Below are 16,449 nucleotides of genomic sequence, written 5' to 3'. Positions count from 1 at the left end.
GAATTACAAAGAAACAGAGTTTGCAGATGGATGTTAGGATGGTGGTGAGGGATGCAGAGATAGCAGAGAATTAGCAGGAAAGTTGTATTAAAGCATCGGCAGATCTAGAGAATTACTACTAAACGCTCAATGCGGTGCTCTGATGTGAATGCATCTTACCTGGCAAAGAAAGAGGCAGCAGCAGAGGTGGTGGTCGGTGCCGTCGTGGTTACAGCTGGAGTGTGAGAGGGAGAGTTTGTGTGTGATGGTGAATTTGTGTGTGAGGGTGAGTGTGTGTTGTAGCGGTTCAGGGCAGCTTCGTTCAAACCTTCCCTGGAAGCCTCCGAGATCATCTGAGAGATCTGATGAAACATGAGGAGACAGAGAAAGATACTTTTAACCATAGTTCAGAAAAAAACACAAGAGTTGAGAAAATAGAGCAATTTATTGCTGGACTACAGACAATCAGATTCAAAAGTTTTTTCATCACATTAAGGGACATGTTGTGCGTGTGCGCTTCCTTGTTCCAACAAATACATGTGTGCATGAGTGACTAAGGGAATGACAATATGTGTGTCTGTGTTTTCAACAACATTAAGCTGTTATGAAAATGTACAATCCATCAAAGACAGCAACTGAGAGAACTGACTAAAACAGGCGAGTAAAATAAAGACTGACAGAAAGAATGAATGAAAGCACAAAAAGGAAGGAAAAAGGAAATAGGATGAGCAATCAAGTCATATATATGTATTTATAGGACAGTTTTAAAAGCCCAAACTGGTGTTTTTGTCGGGTACAGAACAATTATCAAATCAAATGATAAATAAATGTATACATATTTTTCACCATCAGATGCCAATGTTTCATTATAGTTATTTGCCTTTCTTGAGGGTAATTTTAAAATATTTACTATGTCCATGATGAGTGATAAGGGATATTGATATTCGTGTCATTGCAGCAGCTTTGTGTGTGTGTGTGTGTGTGTGTGTGTGCGTGCGCGTGCGTGCGTGCGTGCGTGCGTGCGTGTGTGTGTGTGTGTGTTGTCCTTGGCAAACAGACAGCAGATAAGCTCTCTAGTGATCACAGAGAACCAGCAGCAGACTTCTATCTGGGCCCCAGATAGACAGAAATCAACAAACGCACACCTTCCTTCCTAGATTTTTCTCTTTTAATGTAATGACTCTTCCTTCTTTTCCATCCTTCCTTCTTTTTCCTTCTTTTCAATTCCTCTCTTCGCTTGCTTTTAATACGTCAACCTTATCCACTTTCATTCTGTTCATCTCTTTGCTTTGCCCTTCAGCTCTTTACATTTCTCCTTTATTATTGGATCATGCTTCACGGAATATGTGCTTTATTAGATAGTATGCAGTTAAGAGACCTTTGAACTTATAACACTGTAAAGAAATGAAAATATACTGTTTGTTGTTACTCTTTTGTCAAATATATGATATACTAAACAAATACAATAACTTTACCTTTATCTAGCTTTTTTTGGGATAATGTTTTTGGCATTTTTCTTTTATTGCCCTGCTGATAGCATTACTGTAGGCAGGAAATAGGAAAAGAGAGAAGGGCACAACATACAACAAATATCCTCGGGTGGAGTTGGGTTGTATTATGCATGTGTTATGTCCATCAACAAATACTGAACTGCCAGAAGCATCTGTGTGTGTGTGTGTGTGTGTGTGTGTGTGTGTGTGTGTGTGTGTGTGTGTGTGTGTGTGTGTGTGTGTGTGTGTGTGTGTGTGTGTGTGTGTGTTTGTGTGTGGTGTGTGTGGTGTGTGGTGTGTGGTGTGTGGTGTGTGGTGTGTGTGTGTGTGTGTGTGTGTGTGTGTGTGTGTGTGTGTGTGTGTGTGTGTGTGTGTGTGTGTGTGTGTGTGTGTGCGTGTGTGTGCATTTGTGTGTTCATGTATGCGCAGGTGACCCATTCGTGAAATAGATATGGATTATTGATTATAGTTCTTTATGTGCTGCCAGCAGCCAGACAGCAGAGCACCTAAATCATAAACACATGCCCCAATAAAGGAACTACAGCTTGTGTGTGTGTGTGTGTGTGTGTGTGTGTGTGTGTGTGTGTGTGTGTGTGTGTGTTGTGTGTGTGTGAGAGAGAGAGAGAGAGAGAGAGAGAGAGAGAGAGAGAGAGAGAGAGAGAGAGAGAGAGAGAGAGAGAGAGAGAGAGAGAGGAGAGAGAGAGAGAGAGAGAGAGAGAGAGAGTGGGAGAGAGAGCGAGTGGAAGGTGTGGTGTGTAAATCTGCAAGCATGTATGTCTGTTGTGTATATTTCTGTGTGTGTCCTTGTGTGTGCGCGCCTGTCTAAAAAGTCTCTGCACCTGTGTGTAAATCAACTCCACCATGTGTATATTTACTGCTGAGGGCTTCTGGGGTCCAGGCACACAGCCCACTGCTTTGATAAAGTACCTATTGTAAATGAGATGCCTCTATAGTTTATATAACATACTCCTCTGTGCATTTACATCCATTTAAAATGCTCCAACTAAGCTTTCTACTGCTACATTATTAAAGCAGAGGTGAACATGTGGAATAAAGGTCTAGTGAGCTATATGGAATATTTGTGTGTTGTGCCGGTTACTCATTTATCCTGATAAATGGGAAGAGGAAAATGACCTGCACATTGTGAGAATAATGTCCCCACAGAGGGTTATTATGCAGGTTGAAAACTGAAAAGGCTGGTTGAACAATATGTGGTGGGTCAGTGACTGGGGCTGGACTGACATACAGTACAAAACGCATTTTCACTGCATTTCCCAAAGTCACACAAAAAAGTGCAATAACCATATCTTCATTCACTTTATCACAAGATTACAAAAGCTGTTTTGCTCAGAGACCACTGTGTGCTGATGGGTAATTATGCCTCCTTCATGTAATTAAAACAGCTATTGTATGAGAGTTGTCAAATTAGTTCTGCAATTGCATACGGACAATAGATAGATAATATAAATCATATTCCTACATGGTCACTTGGTTGGTGCATTTACATGGATGGCTGATATAGCATTTGGGGTAGTGTAGTCCCTGAAATAAAATACGTTTTTGTTTGCTTTTATGTGGCAGTAACACTGAAAATTGTAATACTGTTTCTATCTGACATGTCCCATTCAGATTTACACATGGGGGGTAAATGGCTTGAGTTGCTATCTTTACATTTTACTATAAATTAGATTAAATTACAATGAATGAAACTTTCACGATCCCTGTGGGGATATTAAAGCATTGCAGCATGTGAAAACACAATATATTTTAGTAATCACAAACAGGGATAGTACAACAGCAACGTGTTGAAAATAATGCGAGAAAGAACCAAGTTTTCATAGAACACTTGGTTCTGAGCTACTGTAAATGTTGGACTTTGATGAATGTGATACCACATTTCCTAAGAAATTATGAGGTAAAAAAACAACATTTACACAATTATTCTGTCACTTTCTAACATCTTTTGTCCCTGCTCTTAGAAAAAGGTAAAAGCTGGCTCATTCATCTTCATTACAACACAAACGCCATTTCCCCAACATTCACCTCCCTCATCTGTCTCTCTTCCATTTATTTTACTTTTCCACCCGTCTCCAACCACAGGCTTCTCCCAACCAATGTAGAATGTGTGCCTGAAATTTAGGGTTTGTATGAGGAGAGTGAAAAAGAAATGGTGTGTTTTTGTGTCTATGTATGTGTGTGGTCATTCCTGTTTTTAGCAGCAAGATAGTCACACCCGGTAAAACAATCTGCTTACTGCAGTAGAGGGAGAGGGAGAGGCTAGAATGAAAGTGGGGGAGAGACACGCAGAGAAGAAATAAAGGAGTGTTTATTTATTTCACATTGAATGTAGGGTTACAGAAACAGACAGTATGTGAAACAGAGTGGGAAGAGAAAGAAAACAGTAATACAAAGTAGACAGGACAAAACTGATATAGAGGTGTTCAGATAAAAGGAGACAAGGAGAGAAAGAAATGGATGAGTGGAAGGGAGGAATAGGGAATAAACGAGATGAGATGAAGCAGGCAAGGGTGGGATTGAATATGATGCCTAATATCAACATATATAAATGCAGATGATGATGATGATAATGATAAAGAGACTTTGACAATTATTTTATTGAGGGGCAGTACATTCAATTTGTAGCAATGATTTGTGTGGGATGCTGATGTCTTGGGGGAATAAAGTGTATACTTACTTGCTTGTTTGTGTAAACTGTTGTCTGTTATGTTGTATATTGTGTGTTTTTTGCTGTGATTTTATGCGTGCTGCAACACAAATGGCCAACTTGGGACAAATAATACATTGGAACTTGAGCTTGAACCATGACAAAAGACATAAAAAAGACAGTTTCAAAAGGCAGTTTCAAGACAGAAAAATGTAGCTTTATGTTTACTTGGCAGTACCGATGACTTCAGGGAATAGCAAAGAAAAAACTTTTTTTTAATATGCCATTAACTTAACATGCATGCTCTGGCCATACTCTTTTTATCCAGTTATGCAGCAACACATATTTACACCTAATAGCTCAAAGCTGTCTTCTAGTGTTGGAAACTGAGTGGATGCACTGTTCATTCAAAAGGGGTTAAGTCCCTTGCTCGAAGGGACCTTATTGAGAATAATTATTGGAAAACACAGAGTTTTTGTGAGTTCGGAAGTTGACTTTCTGAAAAACTTCTGTTTTAGCTGATGATATCAGGGAGACTAACTGTACATGCACCTGTGGTAGTTTGTTACCTCTGATGCTCAGTGAGTGGCCTCTTAAACATTAATGCTGTTGAATGATAGTTAGCAAGGGACATAGAAGGTTTAGCCTTCATTTTTCAAATGTTCAAAATATGACACGAAAATATTGCAAACCTGCGTAAGAAAATGTATATGCATGCATGCATGTGTGAATATGTGTGTGATCTTGTTTCTGTGTGTGTGTGTGTGTGTGTGTGTGTGTGTGTGTGTGTGTGTGTGTGTGTGTGTGTGTGTGTGTGTGTGTGTGTGTGTGCAAGGGCTGTGTTGTATCTCGCATCCTGTTTCTCTCTGCGAGATAAACAATACCAAACACGCAGGCGCCACAAACAAACACGCAGCAAATTAGGACAACTAATCTAACCATTGTTGAAATCTGTATATACACACACGTGCATGCACACACACACACACACACACACACACACACACACACACACACACAAACACACACACACACACACACACACAGTTTAAACCTGTTTTCAATTAGCTGCTTGAAGGACAGAGGGAGGGCAAGAAGAAAATGTTCAATTGTTTTCTCATTCCAGAGAAAAAGGGAGAGAAAGAGAAAGTAGGAGAGAGAGAGAGAGAGAGAGAGGGAGAGAGAGAGAGAGAGGGATAGAGAGGGATAGAGAGAGAGAGAGAGAGAGAGAGAGAGAGAGAGAGAGAGAGAGAGAGAGAGAGAGAGAGAGAGAGAGACCCATTCAATACAAAAAATGAAACATTAAAAAAGGGGACACAGTTCATTGAGTTACAGACTGACAGAACAGTTTCTATGTTGTTTCTTTTGGCAATACAAGAGATCTATACCATCAGTCCTACCTGATTGTACAGACGCAATATGCAGTAAAGCCTGGACCTTTGTTTTATATTCAGCAGCGTCTTTTTCATTCTATTACTGGACCTAGTTTAGAGTCACCAATTAACCTGGTCTGCATGTCTTTGGACACAGAAGTAAATCAGATTCAATCCCAAAATCTTTCTGAACAGTGACAATTCTAACCACCCCATCAAGACTCCCTTCTGTAATCAAGACCTTATATAAAAATTATTTAAAAAACCATTTAAAAAGGTTTGTGTCCACCAGCTCCTCACTGACCCCAGTGAGCCACCTGAAAGATTTACACCCAGTCCATTATAATCAGTCTGCCTTGTTCTGACTGAGTCAGTGTTTTTCATTTGTCCCAAACTACTTGTGGGACTAAAAAGGAAAGTCCTAGTAAATATAAAATGTGGAGGTTGTCACCTCCTAGAATGCTGACCCAGCAAGATTTTAATGTCAGCTACACTGGCAGACACATTGGCCTCTCTCCATCCTCCGTCGTTCAGCTCTCTATCTCCCCTCTGTTTCATATTATGATACCTCATAATTTCAATCATCTACATATCTTGTGAAATGAATTGTGACACCTTATTATATTTTGAAATAAATCCATTGGCTCCACACTGGTTTTGCTGTTGGTAGTGTTTCTGAAGACTGAAGCATGAATTTTCCATGGAGCTCACAAATTCCTACTGCTGTGCTTTGGCTTGAACCCCTCTCACTTTCCCTGCTGTTGGTCCACATGTGTTTGTTTTCTCATTACATTTGCTGAAGAGCTTTAACATGTTGGGAGAGATTTCTGCTTTAGCTTGTGATCAATCATCTGCCAATGTAAGACAATCTCGGAGCTTAACTGTCGCTTGAAGATCAACAGCCATCTTTTATGTTTTGTGTTACAAAGCAGTAAAAGAGGTCCTTACAACATCCAACTCTCTTGCTAAAAAGAAATGGTTTAAAAATGTTAACTTTTTATAATCTCTATCTGCGTAGCATCTACTATCAATTTTGTTTATTTTTGTCTTTCTTCACCAATCTCTCTTACTCTCTTTTACTTAAATTTCCAACATCTCTCAATATTTTTCTCTAATCTTTCTTCATTTCCCTGTCTCTACCTTCCATTCCCATTTTTCGATCGTCTGTCTGGGCAGCTCCTCCCCCTTTGTCTCCCTTTCCCTGTCTCTCAGGGGTGAATCTAAACGAGGGTGATTTATTACTGTGCTTTCTCCTTTCCTGCTGAAACACCATTACTGTCAAATTCACGGCAGAAACACTAAAATCTTACACCTTCCAACACAGATACTAACTCAAATACAGAATACAGATATGCAGCACCCAAAGAAAAACTTTCATATGCCTACACACCTGCACACACCTACAAACCTTCAGGCATGCATACAGCATTTTAATTTTATCTAATTAACATGTTATGTACACCTGCATACTAATAGAAGTAGAGCCCTGCGCAGCATACATACTGTATACACACAAACACAGATTATGCCATACATCAAGACATTAATACACACATGAACAAACAAATTAATTATCTAAAAAGAGAAAAGCTCTTTCAGATATAAAAACTCATTCTTCCCTGTAAATCCCGCAAAGACAGGCCAGAATAAATAAAGGCTCTTAAGCCCCATTTATTTCTGACCATAGGACAAGATAACGAAACAATTCCAGAGACTGTACAAAGTAATTTCCACCTACGACTCCATATCTCTGTATCTGATTCAAGTCACGGGCTGAATAACAATATAAAGAGAGATGGGAAACAGCACGAGAGAAGAGAGAATGAATATGAAACAGACAAAGTGCAAGAAAGACAAGAGAAATAGTGAAGGAGAAGGAGTGAAATTGGCATAAGCAATGAGTGAAGAGAGAGAAAATGTGTGTGTGTGTGTGTGTGTGTGTGTGTGTGTGTGTGTGTGTGTGTGTGTGTGTGTGTGTGTGTGTGTGTGTGTGTGTGTGTGTGTGTGTGTGTGTGTGTGTGTGAGAGAGAGAGAGAGAGAGAGAGAGAGAGAGAGAGAGAGAGAGAGAGAGAGAGAGAGAGAGAGAGAGAGAGAGAGAGAGAGAGAGAGAAAGTGGGAGAGAGAGCGAGTGGAAGGGGTACTGGGGGTGTGTGACATAGAGTCCCTAGAGTCCTAATTATCACTGTATGAATTATTACATCTGTACAACACGTTCACACACACACACACGCACACACACATGCACGCACACACCTCTAGATCTCCCCTGGAGTCTCAGCTCTCCTGCCTGCTTCCATACACCTCTAGACCACTCGACACTGGAGGCGTTTACTCCTTTCTTCCATCCTCCTTCCTTGTCTACTCCCGCTCCCTTTCTTCCCGTGTCCTCCTAAAATCTTTTTATTTTATTTCTTTCCATTTAAGTCATTTGAATCACACCAACTTGATGCTCAATAAGCTGCTGGTGAAAGATCAATGTTTTATAAAGTACTACAGATTATAGCAGTGATGGTCTGCCCTTGCACGTATGAATATGATGTCTGGTTCTTTCAGTGGAGACTTCCCAGGCTCATTCACAGAGTCTGATGCAAACTCAATATTTTTTGAGTGTAAGTAGATTTTCTTTACAGTGCTTCTCCCCAAATGTTTGTAGACTGTAGATGACAGCTTTTTTTATTTGAATTCTCTTACAGTTTCTGCTCCTCTGATGTCTTTTCCGTTTTTTGTTTTTTTTGTTGCTGTCCAAAAGGATATGTCTCACAAAAAAATCCTTGTTCTGAATAGTGTCCTTTTCTTACTTGCAACACAAAAATAGTAATTTGTGCATGTCTGTCTTTGCCTGGGGCAGAGCAAATATTGCTTAGACTGACTTTTGTATAAACTGAAGAGGAGAGAGAGAGGAGAAGAGAAGAGAAGAGAAGAGAAGAGAAGAGAAGAGAAGAGAAGAGAAAGAGAAGAGAAGAGAAGAGAAGAGAAGAAAGAGAAGAGAAGAGAAGAGAAGAGAAGAGAAGAGAAGAGAAGAGAAGAGAAGAGAAGAGAGAAGACAGGAGAGGAGAGGAGAGGAGAGGAGAGACTACATGTTCATGATGAACACATTATCTCTGGAGTCGGGTTATGTCACTGGATAATAGTTAACAAGGTCACACTACAGTAAGTATGCTGAAAAATTAAAATGTTGCACTTCCTCTCATGTCTGTCAGACTCATATCAACAGATGTATTCATCTTCACGCTGGTAGCCTGTTACGTTGGTATAATTATGTAACACCAGAATTAATTTAATCAGTTTTTCATATTTGATAACGTGTCTTATTCAGTCATGTATGCAGGTACAGTGGTGAGTGACAATGAGTAGCTTTTGATATTCATGTGTGAGTGTATCTACTAAAGTACAAACACAACACACACACACACACACATCTGCAGTGGCCTACCTGGTACGGATAGAGTGTAACTCCTCCATTAGTTCGGCTCAGGTGCTGATGTGCCTGTAAAGCTGCTGTACTCAGTACTGCTCCAGTCCCATTATTACTGCTGGTGCTACCATTATTGCCAGAGCTGTTTACTCCAGTTACAGGCTGCTGTTGAGCACTTGCTGCTTTTCCTGAACTGGGGGACCCATTTCTTCTGTCCATCCCACCTCCAAGCCCAAGGGAGCTGGGCTTGGACACCAGTCTGTGCCCTGGGCCTTGAGGTTGTTGGTTTGTGGGAGCACAGCTGGATGTTTGTTCAGCTGAGGGACTCCCATGGCTGGGGTTGGATGGTCCATGGCTTGGGCTGGGTGTTGGTGTCTGACTGGGGCTTGGGGAAGGTAATTGGGAGGAAGGGTGTGAAATGGGCAGCCGTAGCTGAGGAGGAAGAAGAAGGGAGAAAAGGGGGGAGGCCATTCCCGTGATCCAGATGCTCCTATTGGTCCTGGGGGTCCCTGAGATCCATATCGTCCAATCAGAGAAGAAGGGGAAGAGGTGGGAGACAGATCCCACTGGTCGAGTGTGAGGGACCATGCGCACTGCTTCCTGTTTGAGCTGAGTGAGGTGAGTGGCGCAGACATCACAGCGACTGTCACGTTCGTTCCATGCTCGCCGAGAACTGTTGGGCACCTGAAGCTTATCATGGAGGAGGAGAGACACGGAGGGGTCCTGGAGGGAGAGAGAGAGAAACAGAAGGCATTAGACTGGGGTCTGGAGGAATGAATGAGCACACATTCAGGAGAAGATAGGAAATGATAGGCGTGTTGTACAAGTCAAGACTATGAATATTTATAGAAAACCCAAGAAACATAGCCATGTAGCCTGGGAGAAGATGTGTAGAACGAGAGAGAGAGACACATGTAGAGCAGAAGCTACAGTATGTAGCACTCACACAAAAATGCACACACACTGACTAGATCTTTAGGGTGTAAGGGTTAAAATGTGATTAACACTAGCATAAGGATCATCTCCTTATACAGAAATGAAAACAACTGACTGTCTGCTCTCTCTTTTCCTCTCTTCTCTCCCTTCATGTATTTTCTCAACATGAATTTTGCTACAGTGCAGCCTGACATTGAGTGTGTATGTGTCCTGTGCATGATGTGACTTTGCACCTTTAAATCATCTGTAAAGCATCTTGTTGCCATAATTACTTAAAATATAAAAAGATAAAAACATAGAGGCTCTTCATACAAGAGTTTCATTTCTTGACAATCAAATTGAGAAATGACCACATTTAATTCCCATAAAAAGACAATTAAAAAAACTAGTACAGCCAGCAAAGGTGACATGAGCTATTTCTCACTTATCTTTTCTTCGAAGGAAGTATTAATCTTTAAAATTATAGAAAATGACACATAATTAATGGCATTCCAGTTGTAATTATTATATTGATGGTATCTAAAATAATGACTCCAGAAAACATCCACTGACATTTTGAGCATTCCTACAGTGGCCCATAGTTTCATTTTCATTTCAAAACCAATTTTTCAATTTCTTCTGTATTGGTTAAGTATGACACCAAAGGCTACAATGGTCGACTTGCAGTAAAAACAAAACAAAACAAAACAAAAGCAAAACAAAACAGAAGATTCATAAAGACAAGGAGAAAAATAACAAAATACTTCTTATGTGCACAGGCCAACAGGTCATTATAGTGGAACATGCATGATCATCTGTACAGCTTACAGTATTACATGATTGGTCATGCTGTGTTGCAGCATAAAATATTTCATTTTCTGGTGCTAAGCTAAGGATATCTTGACTTGCACTGTATAACCAATTAAACGGCTGCTGAACAGTCCAACTTCTATTGTTCTTTCATCACAGCCACAGATGTGCGCTCCTAATAGGACGGACTGTAACTTAACAGTCCATAAGAAGCTGTGATGAGTAGTCACACATGTAGTTGAGCAACATTTGATTGTGACGCTTTTCAAGTTCACCTTTGTGGTTAGTAACCCGCTGCTAGGCTTGCTGGTTCCCAGAAACACCTATAAAAACAATGTCAGCTTTAAAAGGTAATTTAAAGTACTTGACAGAAATGCAGTCTTTAATGACTTTTTAGATAACTCTCTCATTCTCATGTTAGTGTACTGTGTTTTTATTCTGTCTTTACACCTCATTGGTTTGAATTTGTGTGTCTGCGTGTATGTGAGCAATTATAGTTTCTTGTGTGCAAAAATCCAGATTCCGGATCCAGGTTGTGTGTGTTGTTATCTGTGCCTTTGCATGTGCATGCCTAAATGCATGTGCATGTTCAGATATTTGTAACGTCTGTGTGCATTTGTGTGTGTGTACATGTGTGCTGCCCTTTTCCAGACTAATTGGAGCCACTCTCACAGAGCAAAGCCCCTCTAAATCTCCTGCCCGGCTCTCTCTGGTCTAAATATCAAAGTTAACAAGCAAACAACACACACACACCCAGATAGAAATCTGTAACTAAACCTCGACTGACCCTACTGAAAACATTTGTTTAAATTTTTGCACAAAACAGTAAGCACTTTATCTGGTGGTGGTTATTAAGTAAAAATAGTTTTTCCTTCTAAAAGCCTGTCTTTACACAAATCCTAAAGACTGATAGTGGGATTAAAATGAGTGAGTTTGACAACTGTCAGCTGAAGCGTAGGCGTAGTGTCAGTGCATTATCAGTGAGTGTATGTCTCCTTAGAGGCTCTCTAATTCAACAAAACATCTGTAGTAGGTGGTACCAACTCACTTGATAACTGTAATTACCTTCCAGCTTTAAACCAGTCCACCTCTTAACACTGAATCCAGGTATCTGTTCTTGGCCCTCACCCTTTTCTTTACAAATTGAGTGTACAGTTAAAAGTAGAAATCATCTCATGCTATTTTAACTTGTGTTAGAAACACATGTAAATTCTCCACAAGCATGAAACTTGCAACTGTTTTGTTATTCACTGTGATTCTTTTCTCCTTCTTGCCTACAGATGGCATGAAATCTTTTGTCTGAAACCACTTTCTCTTGAATGACTGCTAGTATGAAGCACTGCTGCATCTCTAACACAGAGCCATTACATTCACATCCTCTCAAAAAACAAACAAACAACAAAACAGGGAAAACTGTCATCCATGTGCTTCAGTTTTTTATATAACGCAAAGCAATTTCTGAGTTACTAATTTACTGATAGAAATACAACAAACAAAAGTTTAACCAGCAAAGTACAGTATGATGTAGTGCTACAATAATATCACTAATGACACATGTTAAGCCATACTAGTTGAAACAGAAATCACACCAGTATCGACAGTTGTTCAACCTGCTGGGACCTTTATTTGAATATCTCAGTACATCATCATGCCAGGGAAGAGGCTGTGCATGTACAGTATTAATCAAAGTGATGAACTCTTTGTTTCATGAAACATAATCAATAAATGAGTTATGGAGATCCAGCATTAGTATGTGTGTGTGTGTGTGTATGCGTCTCCAATCAATAGGCATGTCATCAGCAGAGGTTAGATAGCCAGATGATGGACAGAGAGGACAGAAAAAATAAATGGACCAATAGATAAATAACAAGTGACTGACATGTACATAAAAGCACATTTATAGTATCAACAGGCAGCTCTCTAGACCACACACCATAAATACATCCCAGCATTCTGTAATTAACTGATTGTTTATGAGCTTTGCACTAAACCATATTTAACACTAAGTTGTACAGCTTTGGAAAAAAAACATTACATTTGAATTCTCTCCCCACATCTCCTTAACTGCTGACATTCTGGATGTGTGAGTGGTTAGCCCTTATGCTAATTATGAAATGGAAGCTTGTTAGCAAGAAACACAGAGTGAATGTCTGCCACACAGAAAATAAGCCTCTATCAATAGCAAGCCTGTTACCTTTTCCTCAATCAATATATACTGGCTCTGTGTATGTGTGTGTGTGTGTGTGTGTGTGTGTGTGTGTGTGTGTGTGTGTGTGTGTGTGTGTGTGTGTGTGTGTGTGTGTGTGTGTGTGTGTGTGGTGTGTGTGTGTGTGTGTGTGTGTGTGCGTGCGTGTGGAAAGTGTGCATGCAAATGTGTGTTCACACAAAGAAACACTTCATCTAATATTAAAAATGCAACCTCTCTCAAACTGAGAGCTGCCTGCTAGGCTATGTCAACAAACCACAAGACCACAAGGTACACACACATACGCACGTGTGTGTGTGTACATATATAGATAAAGACTACCTTGTTACTTAGGCAATCTAAGAAGCATAACGAAATAAAACATGTTTTTTACACAGAGATACTGTATCCACACATGCAGTCAAAACATACGCCTGGCTGGCATGAGAACCACACATACACTCCAGGCAACATAAAATAAGCTACTGGTGTCCCTCTATCTCTGGCCCCCACACATGCACACGCACACACACAAAACATGTTTGCAGAGAGACACGCATGAGTGGAGGCAGACCGAAGGAAAAAGAGCCAAAGAAGAAGACAGATATTAAATGTTGGCTATTTATAAATGCATTTATTCCGTTTTTCACTGTATGTTCAGTAGTTCTGCTAATAGCCAAAAGGTTATGACAACACATTTTCTGCTAGGTGCAAAAATGTATTTTTCCAAATTGTGACTGCATTTGTGACTGAATTTTTCACATCAGGACAGAGGATCGCAAGAGCGATAGAAATGATCTTTGTGGCCAGTCAAAGCACATGAACTGGCATGTCCTGGTCTTCAACATGAATTCTTGCCTGTGTGACTGATGACTGACAACATAACATGGTCAGTCTAAAAAAGAAGCTCTTTCTCTTAAACTGTGAGAATGATACCAAAAGCCATTTATGGCAGAGTGTAAAAAAAATTGTTTTGCTATCAAGTTTCATTGTACTGGACATATGTAATGTCATGTCAACTGCATTTGGCCACTTACCCATTGGAGGGCACTAAAATGCACTCCAATGGTATGAAACAGTAGGAGACAAGAGTTGCACAAACCAAAGCAGTGAATTAGTGAATTTAGCCATATTAAGGGCAAAATATAACTGTGAAACGTACAGGGTACAGGTGGACATGGGAAAGGTGGACTGTGTTGCAAAAGTAGTTACTATTAGCTTTCATGGATGTTTTTACTACTGTATTCGTTTCTAGTGTCATGTATTTATTCTTTCACAATGCTCTGTGCAAAGTTCGGTAAAAGTTCTGTAAAGTGTAGTTTGAATATTTCATGTGTAGTCATAACTTCAAAGCAGTTTCAGTCCCAAATCCTCACTATTAATCCCTGACTCAGCTTCATGCTCAGTCAGTTATAAAATGTATTTAAGATTTTATTTTTTCAACTACTGTCAATAAATTGTGAAACGATCTCCCAATTGATTGATGCCAAATAGCAGGGCTTGCTTTGACTGTTGCTAAGAATTGTAAAGGTCAGATCTTTCTCAAAAATGAGTAGAAAATTGAACATCTAATCTCTCTTGGCTTCTTTCAACCCCCCTTCTATCTCCCTGTCACACACACTCAAACACAGACGCACGGCAGACAGGCAGCTAAAGGAGCAATAAAGCGGACACCGTGTACGGTTATTGAGATGAGGGCCCTGTTGTTCGAAATTAGCTGAGATTTGGGGAGCAGCCAAGCTGTCTCATTGAAAAAAAGAGGGAAAAGAGAGTTGCGGTTTCGAGGGGCAGAGAGAGGGAGTCTCAAAAGGAGAGAAGCTTTGGCTAAAAACTGGGCACAAACTATGTTTGAATACACACAAACATTTAACATCATTAACACCCTAGTACATGGTACAAATAACCTGCACAAACATACACATACTCTTTCTCCCAGTGAACTCTCTTTGACCCTATTTCTGTTTCTGTCTTCCCACTAATGCTTCCTTTTTGTTATTTTCAGCTCATCTTTCAAAACAGAAGTATCATTGAGTTTGTTTACATTTTCCTGGTCAAACACAAACACACACACACACACACACACAGACACACACACTCTTTCCTCTTTCTCTTTCCTCTTTTTCTATCTCTCTCTCTCTCTCTTTCTCTGAATTGGCAGAAAAGCTCAATGGAGTTCAATCCAAGGGAAAGCAAATTTTAGTTAATCATGAGTTAAATGTGGAAATCTAATTGGAAACTATTTCATTTTCCAAGAAAAAACTTTCAAGTACTTTACAAAATCGGATTTAAAATATGATTATTAGTGTTATTGGAGATTTTGATAAGATAGTGTTGTTAGATAAGAATATCCTATCGTGAACTGCTGTATTTCCTGCTCTCCTCCCCTTCTCCCCCTTCCTTCATCCCATTTATCTGTTTCTTCCCCTCTCTCTTCTCTCTCTCTCTCTCTCTCCTCTCTCCTCTCTCTCTCTCTCTCTCTCTCTCTCTCTCTCTCTCTCTCTCTCTCTCTCTCTCTCTCTCTCTCTCTCTCTCCTCTCTCTCTCTCTCTCTCTCTCTTCTCTCTGTGTGTGTGTGTGTGTGTGTGTTTATTCATTTCCTTCTACAAGCGCAGACAAACACAGCCTCAGCTGTACTGTGCAAAGATGGAGTGAATGACAGAAAGAGACAAGGTAAAGACAGAGACAGGGTCCAAGCTAACTGAACAGTGACCTCAGCGACCCTTAGTGTGTGGACAATCTGTTTGTGTAGCAATGACAGTATGTGTATGTATGTGTGTGGTGTGCAGGCTGGACTCAGAGAGATGCCATTACTGAGATTTGATGAGAGAAGACAGCTCTGTCCTGTTTGTCCCTCACTGTTTTCATGCGAGGGTGTGCCCATGTGTGCACTGGAGGTAAAGGATTAAAGTAAATATGCTGTCACACAAAAAAAAAACTCATCCCAGTCACACACACACCACACACACACACACACACACACACACACACACACACACACACACACACACACACACACACACACACACACACACACACACACACACACACACACACACACACACAAGAATAGATATACATGCACAATGTCCACTTTTGAGTGGGTATAAGACAAGATAGAATGTGTACACTGAACTGTGTGATTGCAACTCCACCACTCAACTGACCAGGATCATCTCTCCCTTAAAACCTTTGTCACATCCTCTTTCCGCTTCTACTATATATAGAACCAGTTCTTTGCAGACACAGACACTTAAAAATTAGGGAAAAGGAGATATCACATCAGAGAGAAGGAGAGTGGAGAGAAGAGAACATGACAGAAAAAGCCTAATTCCTCCATGAAGAGGAAAGGAGAAGAGGTCTTAGCTGGTTGTAGCCAGAATTTATTGGCGAGCGTATGCATGTGTGTGTGTGTGTGTGTGTGTGTATGTGTGTGTAATCAGTGCCAGATGAGTGACCAAGGAAGGTAAACCTTTCCTCCTCCCCCCCCCTACTCATTTTCCTCCCTTCATCTCTCTTCTCATTCATCCCTCCTCCACTCTGCTACTGTATGCAGGATCCTGTATAATATACACACACATGCATGTGCATTTCTTAGCAGGTCTAAGATCAGGGAAATCA

General features: G+C 40.3%; 1 protein-coding gene across 1 annotated transcript in view; it reads right to left on the bottom strand.

Annotated features, from left to right (window-relative positions):
* kif26ba (kinesin family member 26Ba) overlaps window positions 1–16,449 on the bottom strand; it is an 84,400-nt gene that overhangs the window by 47,866 nt on the left and 20,085 nt on the right. Inside the window, 4 exon segments of the mRNA XM_062445138.1 lie at window positions 160–341; window positions 8,941–9,369; window positions 9,372–9,503; window positions 9,505–9,645. Coding sequence (XP_062301122.1) covers window positions 160–341; window positions 8,941–9,369; window positions 9,372–9,503; window positions 9,505–9,645 — 884 coding nt within the window.

The sequence above is a fragment of the Scomber scombrus genome, chromosome 1, assembly GCF_963691925.1.
Source record: "Scomber scombrus chromosome 1, fScoSco1.1, whole genome shotgun sequence".
In the NCBI taxonomy this organism is placed as follows: domain Eukaryota; kingdom Metazoa; phylum Chordata; class Actinopteri; order Scombriformes; family Scombridae; genus Scomber; species Scomber scombrus.
Note: the sequence above shows the minus strand (reverse complement) of the source record. Positions and strands in the feature narration are given on the sequence as shown.